The sequence below is a fragment of the Rhinopithecus bieti genome, unplaced genomic scaffold (assembly GCF_001698545.2).
Source record: "Rhinopithecus bieti isolate Rb0 unplaced genomic scaffold, ASM169854v2 scaffold_10548, whole genome shotgun sequence".
NCBI classification, from domain to species: Eukaryota; Metazoa; Chordata; class Mammalia; order Primates; family Cercopithecidae; genus Rhinopithecus; species Rhinopithecus bieti.
In genome coordinates this window covers 2,646,280-2,668,320 of record NW_016806834.1, presented here as the reverse complement: position 1 = coordinate 2,668,320, position 22,041 = coordinate 2,646,280, and the positions used below count along the sequence as shown (strand labels likewise).

At 45.2% G+C, this 22,041-nt stretch overlaps 3 protein-coding genes across 3 annotated transcripts; 1 reads left to right on the top strand and 2 right to left on the bottom strand.

Moving 5' to 3' along the window:
- Positions 1-12,635: 12,635 nt before the first annotated feature.
- H2BC21 (H2B clustered histone 21) lies at positions 12,636-14,879 on the bottom strand. Its single transcript, XM_017877859.1, has one exon. The coding sequence runs from the start codon at positions 14,817-14,819 to the stop codon at positions 14,439-14,441; it is 381 nt and encodes a 126-aa protein (XP_017733348.1). The 5' UTR covers positions 14,820-14,879; the 3' UTR covers positions 12,636-14,438.
- Positions 14,880-15,104: 225 nt separating this feature from the next.
- H2AC20 (H2A clustered histone 20) lies at positions 15,105-15,554 on the top strand. The gene has a single exon (XM_017877858.1). It carries the CDS (start codon positions 15,154-15,156, stop codon positions 15,541-15,543), a length of 390 nt encoding a protein of 129 aa, XP_017733347.1. The 5' UTR covers positions 15,105-15,153; the 3' UTR covers positions 15,544-15,554.
- A 63-nt stretch (positions 15,555-15,617) lies between these two features.
- H2AC21 (H2A clustered histone 21) lies at positions 15,618-16,288 on the bottom strand. The gene has a single exon (XM_017877857.1). It carries the CDS (start codon positions 16,094-16,096, stop codon positions 15,704-15,706), a length of 393 nt encoding a protein of 130 aa, XP_017733346.1. The 5' UTR covers positions 16,097-16,288; the 3' UTR covers positions 15,618-15,703.
- Positions 16,289-22,041: the final 5,753 nt, after the last annotated feature.

The window sequence follows — 22,041 nt, the reverse complement described above, 5'->3', positions numbered from 1 at the left end:
AGGGGTGAGATTTGAGTGTCATCAGGAGCAGAGTATGAGGTATACTTGGAGGGAAAGAGAAAAGGAAGTCAGAGGCAGCAGAGGTGAAAAGGAGATCAGGAATGGGAAGTCGGGGGCCCCACAGTGAACCTTTCCTTATGGCTGACTAGGTTCCTTCATGGGCCTGGCCAGCCGCCTTCACCTGCTCAGCCCAGAATTTCTAGAGAGATCTGTTGTCTTTGCAAGTGGCACTGAGCTCTCCTAGACAATTACTGGCCTCCCACAGCCATGGACCTCTGTAGAGCTCCCTGGGGTCATCCAGGGCAGGAGGGTGACAGGCTGGCTTCACCGTGGTCATACAGCAGAAGTGGCAAGCTCTTCTTGCTCTTGAGGAAAGCTCACACCCAGATTGTTGCAAGGATGTTGTACATGTTGAGCATCCCTAATCTGAAAATCCGAAACCCTATGCTCCAAAATCTGAACAATTTTGTGCACTAATGTGGTGCCTCAGTGGAAAATGCCACACCTGACCTCACACAATGGGTCATACAATGTATAGCTTATTCAGGGTGCCCAAGGGGAAAAAAAAAAAAAAGGCCCTCCCAGCCCCTTTCCGCTGAGATGTATCTTTTTTGCACATGCCCGGTTTCCCCAACGTGCACACACTCACAAAGGGTCATAAAATGGCATGTGTGCAGGCCAGTGTCATCAACAGCACGTTCCCCATAATGCCCCACGTAGGAGCCAAGACCTATGTGCCTTACTCACTGTGGGTATTTTTTGTTTGTTTGTTTATTCTCTACTCTGTGGTATAAAGATATTGTTGAAAATATGAAAAAGGCCTGCAGATACCCCATGAGTGACAGTGATTTTAAAAGAGAAGAAGCAAGGCCAGGCACGGTGACTCGTGCCTGTGATTCCAGCACTTTGCAAGGCTGAGGCAGCTGGATCACTTGAGGTCAGGAGTTCGAGACCAGCCTGACCAACATGGTGAAACCCCCGTCTCTACTAAAAACACAAAATTTAGCCAGGCGTGGTGGCACGTGCCTGTAGTCCCAGCAACTCAGGAGGCTGAGGCAGGAGAATCACTTGAATCCAGGAGGCGGAGGTTGCAGTGACCTGAGATTATGCCATTGCACTCCAGCCTGGGCAACAGAGCAAGACTCTGTCTCAAAAAAAAAAGGGGGGTTAGGGCCGGGCGCGGTGGCTCAAGCCTGTAATCCCAGCACTTTAGGAGGCCGAGACGGGCGGATCACGAGGTCAGGAGATCGAGACCATCCTGGCTAACACGGTGAAACCCCGTCTCTACTAAAAAATACAAAATCTAGCCGGGAGAGGTGGTGGGCGCCTGTAGTCCCAGCTACTCGGGAGGCTGAGGCAGGAGAATGGCGTAAACCCGGGAGGCAGAGCTTGCAGTGAGCTGAGATCCGGCCACTGCACTCTAGCCTGGGTGACAGAGCGAAACTCCGTCTCAAAAAAAAAAAAAAAAAGGGGGGGGGTGAGGAGAGAAAACATTTTTGTTTACCTATAGTAGAGAAAGTCAAGTTGTTGGAGAAAATGGAGCACAGTGTAAGTGTTATTAAGGTATTTATGAAACATAGATGGATTTCGTGTTCAGTCTTGGGTCCCATCCCCAATATATCTCATTATATATATGCAAATATTCCAAAATCTGAGACCGGAAACACTCTCAGTCCCAAGCATTTCAGATAAGGGATACTCAACCCGTGTTAGTTTCCTAGGGCTGCCATAACAAATGACCACAAACTTAATAGCTGAAAACAACAGAACTGTATTCTTCCACAGTTCTGAAGACCAGAAGTCTGAAATAAAGTACCGTGCTCCCTCTAAAGGCTCTCAGGGTGAATATAGACATGAACTTTAGGGAACATGTTCAACCCACTACAGGTCCTGAGCACTAAGCCTTGTGGGAGGACACTCTGGAAGCAGGTCCAGACTTCCCCTGGTCTTGCCTCTTCAGAGCCTGTGCACTCTCTACCTCCAAAAGGCCCTTCTATCAGTCACTTACACCTGAGTATAAAACTAAGCATGAAAGCTGTGCAATTTTGGCCAGCCCTCCTGTGTTCATGAGTGTAGGTGTTGGGGAAGAGGCTGTGTCTCCACTTGGGGAACTCACGGGGCAGGACAGGAAGATGTTGGTAGTCCTTGACCAGATACTTCCTATAATAATGAAAAGCCTGAATGGTTGGGCAGCTGGCAGACTGTGGCCTGCATTTACTTGCCTGGGGAAAGCTGGAAGGAAAGAAGACATGAGGCTAAAATAGAGGCTCAGTGTCTTAGTTTCAATATCTGTAAAACAGTAACAATAAATACACATACCTCATAGGATTAGTGCAGGGATAAATTGCTATACAGTCCATACAAAGTACTTAGAGCAGAGTCTCAACATGACAATAAATCAATAGTTATTAGCAATTTCATTATTTTTATGATAAACATTAATTCATAGAACATATATTCTAGATCTTTNTTTTTTTTTTTTTTTTTTTGTATTAGATTCGATGCTTCAGGAGAAAGTGATACCTGGAATGGATACAAATAATATCAATATGTGTACAGTACAGCCCACTCTCCTGACCTCAGTCTACAGTAAGAAATACATTTACATTGGCCGGGTACTGTGGCTCACGCCTGTAATCGCAGCATTCTGGGACGCTAAGGCGGGTGGATCACAAGGTCAGGAGATCAAGACCATCCTGGTTAACATGGTGAAATCCCATCTCTACTAAAAATAAAAATAAAATATTAGCCGGGCATGGGTGGCAGGCGCCTGTAGTCCCAGCTACTCAGGAGGCTGAAGCAGAATGGCGGGAACGCGGGAGGCGGAGCTTGCAGTGAGTCAAGATCTGCCACTGCACTCCAGCCTGGGCGACAGAGCGAGACTCCGTCTCAAAAAAATAAAAAATAAATAAAATAAAATATAGATTAAAGGGAGGGAAAATAAGAAAGTAAGATATAAAGCACATTACCATTAACATGCACTTCGAGAAGCAGAAATTCGCTAGGACTGAGAAAATCAAAACCTGTTCTGCCATTCATTAGGCTGCACTAAGAGATAAAGCTAGCCTAGAAATAACAGAAAACATTCTTCTCCCAAGGGCATGCTACAGCTATAAAGGCTCATAAGTCCCCTCTCTCCTTTCTTATTCACTGAGAAGCTTGTGCTCAAAATCACAGACCATCAGAACTTTGGCTGCTTGAAATCATATCAAGCAACAATGAAGCATCCCCCTCCTCCAATGAAGGACCTAAGCCACCTTGACACAAAAAACAGCAGTAATTTTCAACCCAGGTGCAAAACTTCAAGTAAGGGATTTCTGAACACAGCATTCCACCTCTATCTCAACTTCGTAGTTTCCAAGGAAACAAGACCCTGGATCCACTTCAAAGTCCCATCCTATGCCTACGCTTTCACACAACCCTGCTTTGCTTTGAGCCTATGAACACTACACTCCACTCTTCTCCCAAAATCAATGATAACTCCAATTTTCCTCTTGTTTGGTGAGCACCCTCCCACCACCCTGCCACCAGTTTCTCTGTTGTGTGTTCTCCCTCATCGTAACAAGTCAACAAACTTGGCTTAGGTAGACTAAGTAGTGGTCTTGGGCTAATTGGGATAGGTTGAGTTTTTACTTAGAATCAATAGAATTCATTTCAGCATTCCTACATTGTCAGAGGTTGTTTTGTTTTGTTTTTGAGACAGGGTCTCTGTCGCCCAGGCTGGAGTGCAGTGGTGTGATCATAACTCACCGCAGCCTGCAGCCTCAATCTCCCAGGCTCAAGCGATCCTCCCACCTCAGCCTCCCAAGTAGCTCAGACTACAGGTGCGCGCACCACCACATCCAGCTAATTTTTATAGTTTTTGTAGAGACAGGGTTTCACCATGTTGTCAGGATGGTCTCCAACTCCCAACAAACTTGCCCCCCTCGGGCTCCCAAACTGCTGGAATTACAAGCATGGGCCACTACACCCCGGCTGTTGGTAATTTCTAATCTTTTAAATTACTATAGGCCAGGCGCGGTGGCTTACACCTATAATCCCAGCACTTTGGGAGGCCGAGGCGGGTGGATAACCTGAGATCAGGAGTTCGAGACCAGCCTGATCAACATGGAGAAACCTCGTCTCTACTAAAACTACAAAATTAGGCGGACATGGTGGCACAAGCCTGTTATCCAAGCTACTCGGGAGGCTGAGACAGGAGAATCGCTTGAACCTAGGAGGCGGAGGTTGTGGTGAGCCGATATCATGCCATTGCACTCCAGCCTGGGCAACAGAGCAAGACTTCGTCTCAAAAAAAAAATACTATAAATGCTGCATCAGCATCTTACTTCTTTGATATTAGTAGTGTTGAATAGTGACTAAAGGGAGACTCTGGAGTTGAAACCTGGTTTGGCACTGACTGTGTGACTCTGAGAAAGTTTCTTAACCTCTCTGTGATTCCTCCATGTCCCAATCTGTAAATGGACATACTTATACTACCTACTTGATAGGGTTTTGTGAGGATAAAATGAGTTAATACATGTAAAGTGTTTAAAACATTGTTGGCACCAAGAAAAAGTATGTAAGTGTTAGAAAAAATATGCATATATAGGCCGGGCATGGTGGCTCACGCCTGTAATCCTGGCACTTTGTGAGGCGAGGTGGGTGGATTGCCTGAGCTCAGGAGTTCGAGACCAGCCTGGGCAACACAGTGAAACCTTGTCTCTACTAAAATCCAAAAAATTAGTCAGGCATGGCAGTGTGCACCTGTAATCCCAGATACTCAGGAGACTGAGACAGGAGAATCGCTTGAGCTCAGGAGGCTTAGGTTGCTGTGAGCCAAGATAGTGCTATTGCACTCCAGCCTGCATGACAGAGCAAGACTCAAAAAAAGAAAAGAAAAGAAAAGAAAGAAAGAAAAAATATATCTGGTGTTATAATGTATATTGGTTTTTGTCCAGAGAGGGTGCCGCCCTATACCCTGGGGGAAGGAATGCTGACATCATGAAGCTTCCATAAAAACCCAAGAGGAGGCCAGGCATGGTGGCTCACACCTACACTCCCAGCACTTTGGGAGGCCCAGGTGGGCAAATCACAAGATCAGGATTTCGAGACCAGCCTGGCCAATATGGTGAAACTCCATCTCAACTAAAAATACAAACATTAGTTGGCCATTGTGACTGGAGCCTGTAATCCCAGTTATTCGGGAGGCTGAGACAGGAGAATTATTTGAACCTAGGAGGTGGAGGTTGCATTGAGCCAAGATCGTGCCATTTTACTCCAGCCTGGGCAACAAGAGCAAAACTCCGTCTTAAAAAAAAAAAAAAAAAGTACTACGTAAGAATAATTTTTACATGCATAGAAATATACTTTTTCACAATAACACATAAAAGCAAAAAGAATAATTGTCTCAGACTGAGTAAGGAATACACATAAAATGGGATAATACTAAATAAGGAAAAGTTATCTCCAAATAAATTTGCATTAAAAACAAAATTTTAAGGAGGAAATGTCAGGGGACACAGTGCAGCCATGATTCTAAGTAACGTGACATGAGCTGTGTATAAAGTGGGTTAATTTGGGATGGAGGGTGCAAAAGGTATCAGAAGGGAGCCATACCCAAAGCAGGAGGCCAAGTCTCGGAGACGAAGATGAGAGGACCAAGGATGAGAACAAGGGAACTACACACAGGAATGGACAGGAGGGGAACTGTTGACTTTATTGCACATAGAAGATTGCCTGAACCTGGATAGGGGGAAAAGCAGAAAGGGAGTTGTTGGGGCAAAATGTAATCCAAGATGACTCTGCACCTTCCTGCCTGAATGACTAGGAGAATGATGCCACCTTCACAGGAATAGACAGCCTGTGAAGAGGAGCTGCTGAAGAGAGTTCACTTCAGGCCACACTGGATCATAACTGTCATCTGGCAATGGCAAGTGGCCATGTACTTCAGGCAGCTGGGAGTGTGTATCTGGAGGCACATCTAGAGACCCAGCTGGCTTCTCTCATCTGCCCAGAGGAGCTGGAGAAAGCCCTGGGAGTCCCTGGGAAGAGCTTATGAAGAGGTGGCCCCAGCCGGACACAGTGGCTCACACCTATAATCCCAGCACATTGGGAGGGCCAAGCGGGAAGGTCACTTAAGTCCAGGAGTTTGAGACCATGGAGAAACCCCATCTCTACCAAAGATACAAAAATTAGCTGGGCATGGTGGTGCACACCTGTAGTCCCAGCTACTTGGGAAGCTAAAGCACAAGGATCGCTTGAACCCAGGAGGCAGAGGTTGCCATGAGCCGAGATCATGCCACTGCACTCAAGCCTGGGTGACGGAGTGAGACCCTGTCTCCAAAAAAAAAAAAGAGATGTTCCCAAAGATGGGCCTCTAAAGAACATCTACTCCACTCAGGGATCTGATGGGGACAGGAGGTGAGAGAATAATTTTTTACTAAAATCAGGGAAAACATCATATGAGGAAATTGGACCAGATGATTTCTGGGTTCCTTCCAGCACTAATATGCTATGGTTCTATTAAACAGACATGAAAAATATGTTGCTAGATCCTCAGATTATTTGCGATTTGCAAATTTTCAGACAAATATTTTAGTAAAATTCAGGAGCATCATGGTGTATCAGGGAATGCCAAGTTATTTAAACTGCATAAATATCCATTTCTTTCTTTGTAAAATGGGGGTAATATTTACCTTTTGGGGGTTGTTTTGATACAACATGTTGTACTAGAAGGAAAATTCCAAGTTCTTTGACATGTCTGAACCTCAGTATCCTCCACTATAAAAACCATAACATTTACCTTTCAGGATTTGTTCTGAGGATTTGAAATGGTATGTCTATAGTATTTTGCATGCTGTGGGCTTTCAGTAACTGGGAATTTTTACTTTTTACTCTTTTATTTTAAAATTAATTTAAATCACAGAAAAGTATCTGACTTCAGATGCACAGTTCCTTTATATTCCTGTAGTAGGCAAAATTCTGCGATGGCTCCCGTGATTCCTGGCCCCTGGTACCTGTTGTTTAAATCCCCTCCCTTTAAATATGGGTAGAACCTGCCTGTACTTGCTGTTAATCGAGAAAACTTTGCAGATGTAGCTAAGATCCTTCATCAGTTGACTTTGAATTAGTAAAAAGGGAATCCCTGACTTAGGTAAGCCTTTTTTTTTTTTTTGAGACAGTCTTACTCTGTCGCCCAGGCTGGAGTGCAGTGGTATGATCCAGGGTCACCACAACCTATACCTCCTGGGTTCAAATGATCCTCCTGCCTCAACCTCCTGAGTAGCTGGGATTACAGGCACCTGCCACCATGCCTGGGTAATTTTTGTATTTTTAGTAGAGCTGGAGCTTCACCATGTTGGCCAGGCTGGTCTTGAACCTCAGGTGATTTACCTGCTACGATCTCCCAAAGTGCTGGGATTACAGGCGTGAGCCACTGCACTCGGCCCAGTGAGCTTTTTAAAAGAGGGTCAAGGCCTTCCCTGAATTAGATAAAATGGAAGCAACAAAGATACTCTTCTGCTGGCCATTAGAAGCAAATATCCATGCTGTGACCTGCCTGTGGAGAAGGGCAGCCTCTGAGGGCCTCAATTCTACACCTGCAAGAAACTGAATTCTGCCAACAACCTGGATGAGTTTGGAAGACCCCAGCCTTCATATGAAAATGCAGCCCAGTTCACACTTCGATTTTATCCCTGTGAGATTCTAATCAAAGACTCCCACTATGCCATGCCCAGACCTACAGAAACTGAGAGGCTAAATGAGTATTCTCCTAAGCCACTTAATTTGGCGTAATTTTTTACACATAAATAGAAAACTAAAACAGTTTTTTGCCTCCATTCAGAACATGGTTTTTGTTTATCTTCTCTCTCCCTGCTGTCTCTATGCTTGTCTAAGACCTCATTACTGGTTGCAGCAGCCTCCCCACTGGTTTCCGGTTTCCTGTATTCTCTTTCTTCTATGCATCCTGCACATTTCTTCAGAATAAAGACACAAAGGTCATAATAACCTTCCCAAAGTATTGCTCTTGACTTGCTCAAGAACCTATACCAACTCTCCCAGGCCAGTTCCATCAACTCTGATTTTTAGCTAGTTTCACAGCTCTCGATGACCCAGTCCTCCTTAAAGAGCCTGACTGGCTCTCCTGGTTTGTCTGATGACCAGACCTGTGACCGAAAACTCATTAGCGAAGTTAACTAGTCAGGAAAATCACTCCAGAGACTGCCTCCTGCAAAGCAAGTGTTCATTAATCTTGAGGGATTTTTAAAAAATAGGTTAGGAATAGTGGAGACTCAGTCCCAAACCTATGTGTTACCTCATCCACCCTAGGGACTTCTGGAGTTTTTGTTGTTGTTGCTGTTGCTGCTATTGTTATTAAGTTGATTGCTGTTTGCATTGATGAAGATTTTTTTAGACTATTTTTCAGAATTAACTACAATGTATTGAGAGTCTACTCAGTGCCAGGCAGTAGAACAGGTATTTTTAAATACATTATTTTCACCAAAAAAAATATTCTTATAGGCTTTTTTTTTAAAGGCCAGTAATCCCACTGTTCATATAACCTTTGCTGTGGTTATGTGAACAGTGAACCACATAACATTGTGAACATTGTTTTTTTTAAGTGAACATTGATCATAAATTTAAACAGTACTGAAAGATATAAAGGAAAAAGCAAATTCTTCCCTCTGGCCCAAGGAAATTCTTCTCCTTAAGAGTAGCCACTATTGGCCAGGCGCATTGGTTCACGCCTGTAATCCCAGTACTTTGGGAGGCCGAGGTGGGTGGATCACGAGGTAGGAGTTCAAGATCAGCCTGGCCAACATGGTGAAACCCCGTCTCTACTAAAAACTACAAAAATTAGCCAGGCATGGTGGCACACGCCTGTGGTTCCGGCTACTTGGGAGGCTGAGACAGAAGAATCGCTTGAACCCGGGAGGTGGAGATTGCAGTGAGCCATGATCATGTCACTGCACTCCAGCCTGGGTGACAGGGCGAGACTCCGTCTCAAAAAAAAAAAAAGAAAAGAAAAGAGTAGCCACTATTGGCCAGGCACGGTGGCTCACACCTATAACCGCAGCACTTTGGGAGGCCAAGACGGGTAGATCACCCGAGGTCAGGAGTTTGAGACCAGCCTGGTCAACATGGTGAAACCCCGTCTCTACTAAAAATACAAAAAATTGGCCAGGCATGGAAGCATACATCTGTAATCCCAGTTACATGGGAAGCTGAGGCAGGAGAATCACTTGAACCTGGGAGGTGGAGGTTGCAGTGAGCTGAGATCGTGCCATGGCACTCCAGCGTGGGCAACAAGAGTAAGACTCCATCTCAAAAAAAAAAAAAAAAAGAGTAGCCACTATTATTAGTTTTATTATGTGAAATCCCAGAAAACTGTTTTACTTAATATCAGTGCATACATATCAATACGCACATGTCCATTTTATTTCCACCAAAAGGATCCTAACACGTTATTGCCACATGCTAGTAGATATGTAAGTAGTTTCCAGATATTTACTATTAAAAATAATAATTTTCCCCTGGGATTTGAAAAGAAGTGAGAGGATCACTTGAGGCCAGGAGTTTAAGACCAGCCTTGGTACCATAGCATCTCTACAAAAAAACTTAAAAATTAACTCAACGTGGTGATGCCTCCCTGTAGTTCTAGCTACTGGGAAGGCTGAGGTGGGAGGATCACTTGAGCCAAGGAGTTTGAGGTTCCAGTGAGCTATGATCTGGCCACTGTACTCCAGCCTAGGTGACAGACCAAGACCTTATCTCTAAAAAATAATAATATTCCTCTTTACTGAAATATTCCAGCTAATATATGAAAGAAGAGTGACAGAATATCATTATTTTGCAATTGATAATGAATTAATTGATCTAAGCATTGAGAATCAATCACTGCTGTTACACAAAAAAAGAAGCAGCTAGACATTATATGTCTCCTTATAGAAAAGAAATAGTACCACCTATGAAGTAGTCATGTCATGGGGTAAAAAAGTAAACCTAAATCTAATCAAGCCTCTAAGTACCAATTTACATAAAATAGAGGACGGAGGATCATGATAACCTACATCCTGGAGACAACTCTCTAAAGAGCACGTATTGGGTTCCACTGATCCACCCATCATTCCATGGAAGCACAGTTGTAAAGAAAGGCAAACTATAATGAGAAGGCCACCTGCAGCACACAGAGGCAGGTGACCATGGCAGTTGTTGTCAACCTGGTTGGCCTGACAAAGCCATTTCCACTTTAAGGGAAGCCCTGTTGCAGGGAACAAACACATACTTTTGAGGCTCAGGGTACCATGTGCTCCAGGGAGTGCTTCATGGGCATAAACCATGTGGCCTCTGAGACTTTAACTCTTCTGGTTTTAGTACCACACAGCTCCTTTCTGTTCCCATAGTCAGGTCAGCCTAGGAGCTCATTGGGTTCTTTAAAGTCAATTTACACATTCGAGCCTAGTCCTGCCAAGATCTGGCTCTGTCTACCCGTCTAACCTCTTGATGCTGCTCTGTCCTCCTTGCCCTGTAACCGCCACCTGTACTAGACTTCCTGCAGTTCTTCCTATCTACCTGAGCATGATCTTTTCCACTCTCTCCAGGCCTTTGCCCATGCCATCCACTGCCTGGTACACCCTTCCTATCCTTGTCAAGTGTCATCCTAAAGGTCCTTTCCTCAGGGAGGCCTTCCCTACACCCACCAACGTGAAGTGAAGTTAGGACTCCCTCCATTACACTCTCTGTATCTATACCTCTACAGTTGTAATACTTGTCACACTTTCTCATAGTCACGGGATTAATATGTCTTCTCTTCTAGTCACTGGAGGTCCAGGAAGGCAGAAGCCACTCCTGTTCAATTTTCTGTCCTCACTACCTAGCAGATTACCTGCCATCTTCACAGATACTCAATAAATTCTTGAATGAAAGAACAAATGATATCACACCTAACAATGCTTAGGAGTCAGAGAGAAGAAAATGGTCCTAGAATGCTGTTCTTACAGAATTTAATAATGTTCATAGATAATTAATATTTAAAACATTAGTAGATACAGATTTTCAATCACACATATTAAATGAATTATTAAACCTAGTCCCCTCGGTTACATGGACAGTCTCTCACTTAAGGGTCAATTTCTGAAACCCAAACAGAGCTGCCCTTCAGGCCTACTACAGAATTATTGATAAGCAATATTACGAGCTATGACAGTGTCCTTCTGGTCCTTTTTTTTTTTTTTTTTAGATAGTGTTTTCCTTTGTCACCCAGGCTGGAGTGCAGTGGCAGCAGCCTCCATCTCCCAGGTTCAAGGGATTCTCCTGCCTCAGCCTCCTGAGTAGCTGGGACTATAGGCGCCCACCACCATGCCAATTTTTGTATTTTTAGTGGAGGTGGGGTTTCACCATGTTAGCCAGGCTGGTCTTGAACTCCTGACCTCAAATGATCCACCCACCTGGGATTACAGGTGTGAGCCACTGCGTGCGGCCAACAGAACCTATCTTAACAAGTGGCTGTAGGCTGGGCACAGTGGCTCACGCTTGTAATCCCAGCACTTCAGGAGGCCGAGGCAGGCGGATCACGAGGTCAGGAGATCGAGACCATCCTGCTAAGTAAGTGTAAGGTAAACTCTTAGCTTACTGCTAAGTAAGTTTAAGGTAAACAGTTAAGTGCTCAGTAAGGGGAAGCAATCATTATTTTAACAATTATTGTTATTAACCTCAACATAAGCAAATGCTTAAAGATGTCTGAGCAGGAGAAATGATCAAAGAGGTTCTTGAGGACTAATCTCACCAATTACTTCTCCTCCAGAGTTAAAATATCAAATCTATCACCTCTTCCCCCTTCCTCACTCTGTAACATCCTTCCCAGTGATCATCATCCCCAGGAGGAGCCCAAAACCAGCAACTAAGGCTCTCTCTTGTCAGTGAAAGGATTCCAGCTGGTGAGCCCCACCACTGTGGGGACAAACTCAATTGAGTTGAGCTATGACCTCTGGGATGGAGGCTCACAGCCACCTAATTCCACCCTCAATGTACTCAGCCACCACTACCCAGGATTTACATCCAGGGTGCACTCTGAAGAGAATAAAACCAGTGATATTTCTTTTCAATTCTAAAGCATAGATATTTCCCCCTAAAACACAGGGAAGGGTCCAGGTTTTCAGAATGACCCTGTTTCTCAAGTCCCTTAGCTGCTAACCTAGGAGCTTATCCTCTGGAGAGTTTCTGAAGAAAGGCTTCTCTTTGCCTCAGTTTCCTTATCTGTAAAATGGGTGATAATAACGGTACTATTTCCTGAGGTCCTGGTGAGAATTAGATGAGTCAATATGTATAAAGGGCCTAGAACACTACCTGGCACATAGTAAGTGCTCCGTAGGTGTTAGCTTAACTTAATTATGAACTTTAGTTTTTCCATCTTATTTGTACTGCTTTCTATTTGTGATCATATATTTTTCAATTACTAAGTATTAACAGTGGCCTTGTAAGAGACTATTTCAGCCCTAGTGCACCTTTGGGGCAGCAGTTTGGCTGGTGGCTTATAAATAGTCATCCCCCAGATCAGAGGCACCCATGCTTTTCTACAGACCCTGTGTAAGTTGTATCTGTTAATTTCATTCATTGAGAAATATATACTGTAGATAAAAGAATCCAGCAAAGCCTTTAAATTAATTGGTAACTTTATTAATAACAATAGCATCTACACACATTTGAAAACACACATGTAGGAGACAGTTAAGATTTATTCAGCCTGTGATAATGTCTAGAGCTCATTTGGATTCATCAGACCCCTGCTATCAACTCCAAAACCCTTAGCCAAAACAGAGTTGAATCACTCATCAAACCATCAGTGTCTTCCTCGGCAGAATCAAGGGTTGGACAGAAAGACTAAATATTCTGTACCTCCACAAAATAAAACTAAAATGCAATTGTCCTGCATCTGAGAATACAAGGGTGGACAGTATGAGCTGCATGACTGTGAACCAATGAGGCTTCCCTTGGCCTCATTTGTAAAAAGGAGATTAACCCTGTAGTCCTGCCTATCTTGCATGGCCTCCTGAAAAGCAAATGAGGTGGTGACTGTCAATTAAAAGCTCCTCTCCTTTTAAGAGGGGAACACCAAGAGGGGAGAGTAAGAAAAGAAGGAAAAGGCTCTTTCCAGTGACCAATACGCTGAATTTGATGAAAATCCAAAAGAGGTTATGCTAAACTGGGAAGCATAAGGGTGGATCTACCATTGCCACCTCCTCTTTGATGCAAAAAAAATCTTAACACGGCCCCCTCCCAGCTGTTGCACTGAGGTGACTAAGGATACATTTGAGGAAGTAGCTCCAAAAACATTTCCATTTTCACCGTGCCTTCACATACATCTAATGGAAATGAACAGCACCCATCATCCATCCACGAAAGCGATTAAGAAAAGGATGGGATGGAAAAACTAACCCAACAATATTACATCAATACGTAGTATTTAAGTAAGTGTCCATAATGTGCCAGGCTGAAGATGCACGGGAAAACCACACCAGCCGGTCTGTCAAGGGCTTGAGAATACCATAAACAAGAAAACAGACGAACCAATTTCAGACAGCTGCTAGAAGGAAGATAAAATGAGACAGGCAAGTATGAGTGGCGCGAATTCCTTAGTGGATGACGTAGGTCTCTGAGAGGTGACTTTTGAGCCCGTATCTACACGGTAAGTGCCTCGCAGTGACCTGGGGCCGTAGCCTTACCATTTAAAGCAGAGACCATTAAATGCGATAATTATCAACAAAACGAGAAATAGGAATTTCAAAGTCTCAAAGTGAACGACGGAAACTGAAATCTACAAATTGGAAAGAGGCGCAGAATTTGAATATTCATGTCGCCCAATCAGGAAAAGGCTGGGACTCGGCTGCGCGGGCTTCGTCCAAACTACACAGAACGGCTGGTATCCACAGGAGACCCCATCGCACGGCAGAACTGGTGACCGGACACAAAAGGTGCTGCCAAGCGTCAGTCATACAGAGCTGTCACGCAGTGTTTGCGGAACCTGGGCTGAATTGTGTCCTGGAGTTCTCTTAAATAACAGCCGAACTCAGCCACTTCGTTTTAGAATGAAACAGACCCAAGAAGCCACCAGGGCGCCAGTGTGGGGCGCGAGTGGGGGCGGGTAAAGAGGCGGATTCCCAACATCCTAATTGAGAACCGACTCCTGGGAAAGCTAAGCAGCACAATGAGTGAAGACACGCTCTAGATTGAAAAGCAAATCCAATCATGCACCAGGGACCTCAAGTTCCAAATGGTTAAAAAGCTATGTGTGCCACTTCCCATGACCTTTACACTAAAATAACTTACTTTATGAGAAGAAACTAAGGGAGTAAGTGAACAAGCTCTTTTCTACTGATTAGGTGGGTGGCTCTGAAAAGAGCCTTTGGAGTCAAGCAGCCGGCGACTCGAGCGAGCGAGCGCCAGGTCCCGGCAGGGACTCACTTGGAGCTGGTGTACTTGGTGACAGCCTTGGTGCCCTCGGACACGGCGTGCTTGGCCAGCTCGCCGGGCAGCAGCAGGCGCACGGCCGTCTGGATCTCGCGGGACGTGATGGTGGAGCGCTTGTTGTAGTGCGCCAGGCGGGACGCCTCTCCCGCGATGCGCTCGAAAATGTCGTTGACGAAGGAGTTCATGATGCCCATGGCCTTGGACGAGATGCCGGTGTCGGGGTGGACCTGCTTCAGCACCTTGTACACGTAGATGGAGTAGCTCTCTTTGCGGCTGCGCTTGCGCTTCTTGCCGTCTTTCTTCTGGGCTTTGGTGACGGCTTTCTTGGAGCCCTTTTTAGGAGCCGGAGCGGATTTTGCCGGTTCAGGCATGGTAAGACACAGTACAAACGCAGCTTAGCCAAGAAAAGAAGTAAGAGAATGGGCGGGCCTGATTCTTTTATAACCACCTTATGCAAATTAGGGCTCCGAAAGTCATTCATTTCCATTGGTCCGTGTGCGGACCTTGCGTTTTCAGCAATGCGTACGCAACAACACCGACTCTTGACTTGATTGGCCGGTTCTGAAGCCATATTAGGACCAATGAAAAACTCGTTCTAGACCCCACCCCTAGGAAAGCTTATAAAGGCTTTCCTCTTGGTTCTCTTTCAAGCTTATTTTGTAGCGAGGTTCTGAGCATTTTCTGTGTTTAACCTTGATTTCAGTCATGTCTGGTCGTGGCAAACAAGGAGGCAAGGCCCGCGCCAAGGCCAAGTCGCGCTCGTCCCGAGCCGGCCTCCAGTTCCCGGTAGGGCGAGTGCACCGCTTGCTACGCAAAGGCAACTACGCGGAGCGGGTGGGGGCCGGCGCGCCAGTCTACATGGCGGCGGTCCTCGAGTACCTGACCGCCGAGATCCTGGAGCTGGCGGGCAACGCGGCTCGGGACAACAAGAAGACGCGCATCATCCCTCGTCACCTCCAGCTGGCCATCCGCAACGACGAGGAACTGAACAAGCTGCTGGGCAAAGTCACCATCGCCCAGGGCGGCGTTTTGCCTAACATCCAGGCCGTTCTGTTACCAAAGAAAACCGAAAGCCACAAAGCCAAAAGCAAATAAATGCAGACAAACAAACCAAAGACCAAAGGCTCTTTTTAGAGCCACCCAAGTTTTCAAAAAAAGAGCTAATGCGCTATTTCGTGATCAGCCCTTCATTTGACACTTTGGTGGCTCTTAAAAGAGCCTTTGGGGTGAATGAGTATGGTGTCAAGCCTCTTAATTACTTGTTCTTGCCAGGCTTGTGACTCTCCGTTTTCTTGGGCAACAGGACAGCTTGGATATTGGGCAAGACGCCGCCCTGGGCAATGGTGACACCCCCGAGTAACTTGTTGAGCTCTTCGTCATTCCTCACGGCTAGTTGCAGATGGCGAGGGATGATGCGCGTCTTCTTGTTGTCCCGAGCCGCGTTGCCCGCTAGCTCCAGAATTTCCGCGGTCAGGTACTCGAGGACCGCCGCCAGGTACACCGGGGCGCCTGCCCCCACCCGCTCCGCGTAGTTGCCCTTGCGCAGCAAGCGGTGCACTCGCCCCACCGGGAACTGGAGGCCAGCGCGGGACGAGCGCGACTTGGCCTTAGCGCGGGCCTTGCCTCCCTGCTTTCCGCGTCCTGACATTACGGCCAAAATTGCAGTTACAGCTTCTTTTACAAGGAGAAGAATGTGGAAAGAATAACCAATTTGATGTAATTTATAAGAGCTACCGGGAGGGGTGAAGGGAAGTCGTTTGATTGGCTAAAAGCGGAGCCGTATCCAACAGCCAATAGAAAAGCAGAAAGCCGCCTCTTGGTTTGCATCCTGGCTCGAAAGGAAATGACGGATTTCGTAAGTATCTACCAATCGCTGAGAGCCACATTAAAGCCCCTTATTTGCATGCCAGGATCTTTAAAGAGAGTAGGCTTTCAAACAAAATGCTGGTTCTGTCTTGCACTACGGGTTTTTGCTTTGCTTTGTTTAGTTTACAGCCGGTAAATCCCAACATGGACTCTAAGAAACTGCAGAAGACATCCGTAGACTGAGAGTTACTCTCACGCAAGAGTAGGGGATTCTGAAGCCGCTGATCCCCTTGAGCTCTAAACTACCAAGTCCCGCCCCGCCCTTTCTGTCTCGTCACAGCCAAATTCCCTTTAAAAATACAAGTACTACTAAGGCTGCCTCCTTTCTCGCCCCTCAACTTAAGTCGCCCGCAGCGACTCCGCCCCACCCCACCCGCCTGCACTCCTTGGAATTCAGTTTGACCGAGGCTAGATTTGTCATCTTCTTGACCTCCAGGAGGCGGCCTTGAAACTTACTCCCTTGGCTTTCAAAATGTCGCCCTCCGTTTTTCTTCTTACCTCGCCGACTTTTCTTATCCTGCTTCCCCATGCCATCTCTAAATCTGCGAGTCCAGCTGGATTCTGCTTCTCTATCTCCAATTCTTCACTTATCCCGAAGAGTCTTACCTATTTGTATGCTTTCAACTAACATCCAAATTTGTTTCAGAAGCTCAGACCCTTGTGCCTAACTGCTTACTGAATACTTCAACCTACTACTTGTCCCAACGAGCACCTCAGACTCAAACTCAACCTCAGCCTATTCGAACGCGAACTCATGCAAACAACCTCCCCTCTTTACCCTCTTCCTGAAATGCGCCAGCATACTTACAGATAACTAAGCCGAAATCTACTCTACTCTTCCCTTCGTCTCAGCATGTCCAGTCAGTTGCTTCCTTAACATCCCTTAAAACTTTTTCTCCATGCTCCCTTGTCCACCTCATCATCATCCCTTAGATTTCAGCAACAGCCGGGAAAGGGTAACTTTGCTGTCAGGCATTAATTGCTGGTGTGACTCCAGCGGCCTTAGAAATCTTTCCTTAAAGCTCTTCTTTTTTTCTTTTATCTTATATAACAGATGAACCTGAAAGCTCTTGTGTTTCTTCCTCCTCAACGTCCCATCTCTGGGAGTCCTACATCTCCTACACCATTCTCACCCTTTCCTTAGTATCCCTTAAGGTCAGGTAGAATGCTAGAGAGAAAAAATAGACTTGTGGGGTTTTTTGTTTTTTTGAGGCGGAGTTTCGCTCTGTCGCCCAGGCTGGAGCACTTCTGAGCTCACTGCAACCTCCACCACCACCTCCTCTACCCCGCCCCCACCCACCCGGGTTCAAGCGATCCTCCCATCTCAGCCTCCCGAGTAGCTGGGATGACAGATGTCCACCACCATGCCCGGCTAATTTTTGTATTTTTAGTAGAGATGGGGTTTCATCTCTACTAATGTTGACCAGGCTAATCTCTAACTCCTGATCTCAAATCTCGAATGTTGGCTAGGCTGGTCTCGAACTCCTGACCTCAAATGATCTGCCCGCCTCAACCTCCCAAAATTCTGGGATTACAGGCGTGAGCCATTGCACCCGGCCAGAAAATACTTAAATCTTATTCTTTGACACCTTTTCTGATGTTTTCTCCTTTATTCTCACCAGTTTATTCAACTGGCATTTATTGGATGTGTGCTGTTGGGCAATGGGTGTATAGATAATTGAAAGTAGTACAAACAAGTCTGTGATGAAATGCCTCCAGAAAATGGAGGAAATATGGTGAACTCTGAGAGTTGAATTAGTTAAAATCAGCTACGTATAGAGATTACTCCTGGTAAGAATGCTGGTATAGATTTGGGAAACACCAAAGTTCAGACAGAGATGACGAGGGTGTAACCTAAGATCCTTCTAATCCAATTGATTGTATCATTTGAGAAGATGAATGTTAACAGAAAGGTGCGGTCTACATAGAGTCCAAACAGGTGGCAATTGTAGTAGGAATATGTTATGTTTTCACCAACAATAAAATATATCTGGCAGAGGCAAAGTTTGGCCTACTAGAAAAGGGTCCTTGGTTATGAAAGCATCAGACTTTTCTCACAGCCTGGGTGAAATATTTCTGAAGACTATCCAAGTTCCTTCATTCAGATTCTGTGCTCAATTAACAACTTTCTGATTGTTCTATTCCAAGATAAAAACATAAAACTGAAGTAGGGGGAGCCAGTTATAGAAAGATGTTCATCATAGAATTCAATGAATTTGCATTTTGGACTAATCATAAATTTCGTGTGTACTTTGTTAGCATGGGTCCCTCCCCAAGAAGCCAGTCAGTCCTAGAAGTTCTAATAGTGTCAACTTTTCAGACCTACAGGGCTGAGAACAAAACCCAGATGATAGGGGACCCTACCGCAATCCTGGCACCCCATAAGGCCCTGCTTGAGGGGCATGCTGACCTTCCTTTCTTTCTCTGACCTCCTCTTTTTTTTTTTTTTTCCCAGACAGAGTCTCACTCTGTCACCCAGGCTGGAGTACAGTGGCAGAATCTCAGCTCACTGCAACCTCTGCTTCTTGGGTTTAAGTGATTCTCATGCCTCAGCCGACAAATAGCTGAGATTACAGGCATGCGCCACCACATCCAGCTAATTTTTGTATTTTTAGTAGAAACAGGGTTTTGCCATGTTGTCCAGGCTGGTCTCGAACTCCCAAAGTGCTGGGATTACAGGTGTGAGCCACTGCGCCTGGACTTGACCTCTGATTTCTTTTTTACTTCTATCACAGTGCTCTGTGCCATAAGAAGGGTGAAAGAAAAAAAAGATAATGTTGAAACCCTACTAGGATAAACCCCACAGTAGCAACTGCCTACAAAGTAGATAAAATTATGTGTTTCACAAATAAACTGAAGCTCACAGGGATTAAAACAATTGCTGGGCTGGGTGCGGTGGCTCACGCCTGTAATCCCAGCACTTTGGGAGACCAAGGCAGATGGCTTTTACCCGGGAGTTTGAGACCAGCCTGGGCAACATGGCGAAACCCCATCTCTACAAAAAATACAAAAATTAACTGAGTGTGGTGGGGCACACACCTGTGACTTGTGGTCTCAGCTACTTGGGAGGCTGAGGTTGGAGGATTACTTGAGCCCAGAAGGCAGAGGTTGCAGTGAGCCGAAACAGCGCCACTGCATTCCAGCCTGGGCGACACAGCAAGACTCTATCTCAAAAAAATAATAATAATAATTGCTGAAGGTCACACAGCCACATGATTAGAGTCTAGGTCTGCCTGACTCAAAGAACATGCTCCTCATGATGTCATTCACCCTCTCACTAACTAGATGTTGGGCTTAATGAAGTCATTTCATTTATCCAGCCATTGTTCCTTCCTCTGTACAAAAAAAGTAAGAAAGAATTATTAGAGGAGAACTTCCCTACTCCCACACAAATATCCTTGCTGTGCCCACATCTCTTCGTTCGTATCCTGGTGACAGCACTCACCATTCGGTACTGTGCTTGTTTTTTTTTTTTTTTTTGAGATGGAGTTTCGCTCTGTCGCCTAGACTGGAGTGCAATGGCACAATCTCCACCCACTGCAACCTCCGCCTCCCGGGTTCAAGAGATTCTCCTGCCTCAGTCTCCCAAGTAGCTGGGATTACAGGAATGTGCCACCATACCCGGCTAATTTTTGTATTTTTAGTAGAAGTGGGATTTCACTGGATTTGCAAACTGCAAGGTCCTAACCAAAGTAAGTCCTATAGATGCCATCTTTGTAGCAGCTTTCTAATCAATTTACTTCTCTCTAGTCCATCTTGTGCCTTCACTCAGGTTATCTTTCACCCAGACTACCAACAGACTTTTCTACTCCTCTCGCTGCTTCTACTCTTCCCACTCCTCACCAGAGTGGCCTTTCTAATAAACATTCTGATTCTTTTCTCACCATCTACTCTCTCCCCAGGTGATCACATACCACACCTCAGCCCCACCCCCATGATCTCATTTCATCTTCAACAACCCCTAAGAGATGTCTCAAATATACTTCTCAGATGCTAAAATTAGTGGGAAAAAAATTAATGGAGAAATAGGAAAGTAGATAGACTTAAAGAATCTTCCACAATTACAGACAGAAAAGGAATTTTATAGTGGAAAAGCCTGACAGATACCATCTTAATCAAATGATCAGAATTATCACTAGTAATAAGAAAAATAAAGATCACGTGCCCTGGTAAGTTTCACAGAGAAGAATTCAACATTACTTGTGCAGTATTCTGGCCAAAAAATGCATGTGCTAAATTTTAATCATAAAGAAATCCAGATTGAGGGACATTCTACAAAATAAGTGTCTGTAACTTCAAAACTGCCAAAGTCATGAAAGACAAAATCTAGGAAACTATTCCAAGTTAATGGAAAACAAAGAGATATAACAACTGAATGCAACATGTGATCCTAGATCGGATCCTGGACCAGAAAATATTTCATCTTATATATAGGATAGAAGTGAACAATTGGCAAATTTTGAATAAGGTCTGTAGATTAGATAATAGTACTGTATCTATGTTAATTTCTAGAGTCTGACAGTTATATTCTGATCATGTGAGAAAATGTCTTTTTTTTTTTAAGTAAATATACATTAGTCAGGATTCTCCAGGAAAACAGAACCAATAGTAGATAGATTGATAGACTGACAGATAGTCTTATTATAAAAAATTGGCTTTTTGATTATGGAAGCTAATAAATCCCAAGATCCCCGAGATCTTCAGGGTAAGCTGGCAAGCTGAAGACCCAAGAAAGGTGATGATATAGTTCCAGTCCAAATCCAAAGGCCTGAGAACCAATGGTGTAGTTCCAGTCCAAAGGCCGAGTCTAAGACCCAGATGGAGCCAGTGTTTACTTGTGAGTCTGAAGGCTGGGAAAAGCCAACGTCCTGCCGGTCTCAAAGCAGTCAGGCAGAAGGAAGTCTCTCTTACTCAGGAGAGGGTCCGTCTTTTTGTTCTAGTCAAGCTTTCAACTGGTTAGATGGGACCCACCTACATTAGGGAGGGCAATTTACTCCGTCTACCAATTCAAATGTTAATTTCATTCAAAATACCCTCACAGAAACACCCAAATTTTGCCAAATATCTGAGCACCAATCCTCTAGAAGTTGGCACATTAACCATCACAGGCCGGGCGTAGTGGCTCACCCTTGTAATCCCAGCACTTTAGGAGGCTGAGGTGGGCAGATCACCTGAGGTCGGGAGTTCAAGACCACCCTGGCCAACATGGTGAAACCCCTCTCCACTAAAACGCAAAATTAGCCAGGCACTATGGTCCACGCCTGTAATCCCATCACTTTGGGAGGCTGAGGCAGGCGGATCACTTGAGGTCAGGAGTTCCAGACCAGTCTGGCCAACATAGTGAAACCCCATCTCTACTAGAAATACAAAAAAATTTAGCCGAGTGTGGTGGCACCCGCCTGTAGTCCCAGCTACTCAGGAGGCTGAGGCAGGAGAATCACTTGAACCCAGAAAGTGGAGGTTGCAGTGGGCCAAGATGGCGCCACTGCACTCCAGTCTGGGCGACAGAGTGAGATTCCGTTTTTAAAAAAAAAAAGAATTTTGGGCCGGGCGCAGTGGCTCACGCCTGTAATCCCGGTAATCCTGGGTGGCCGAGGAGGACAGATTACCTGAGGTTGGGAGTTCCAGACCAGCCTGATCAACATGGAGAAACCCCGTCTCTACTAAAAATACAAAATTAGCTGGGCGTGGTGGCACATGCCTGTAATCCCAGTTACTCAGGAGACT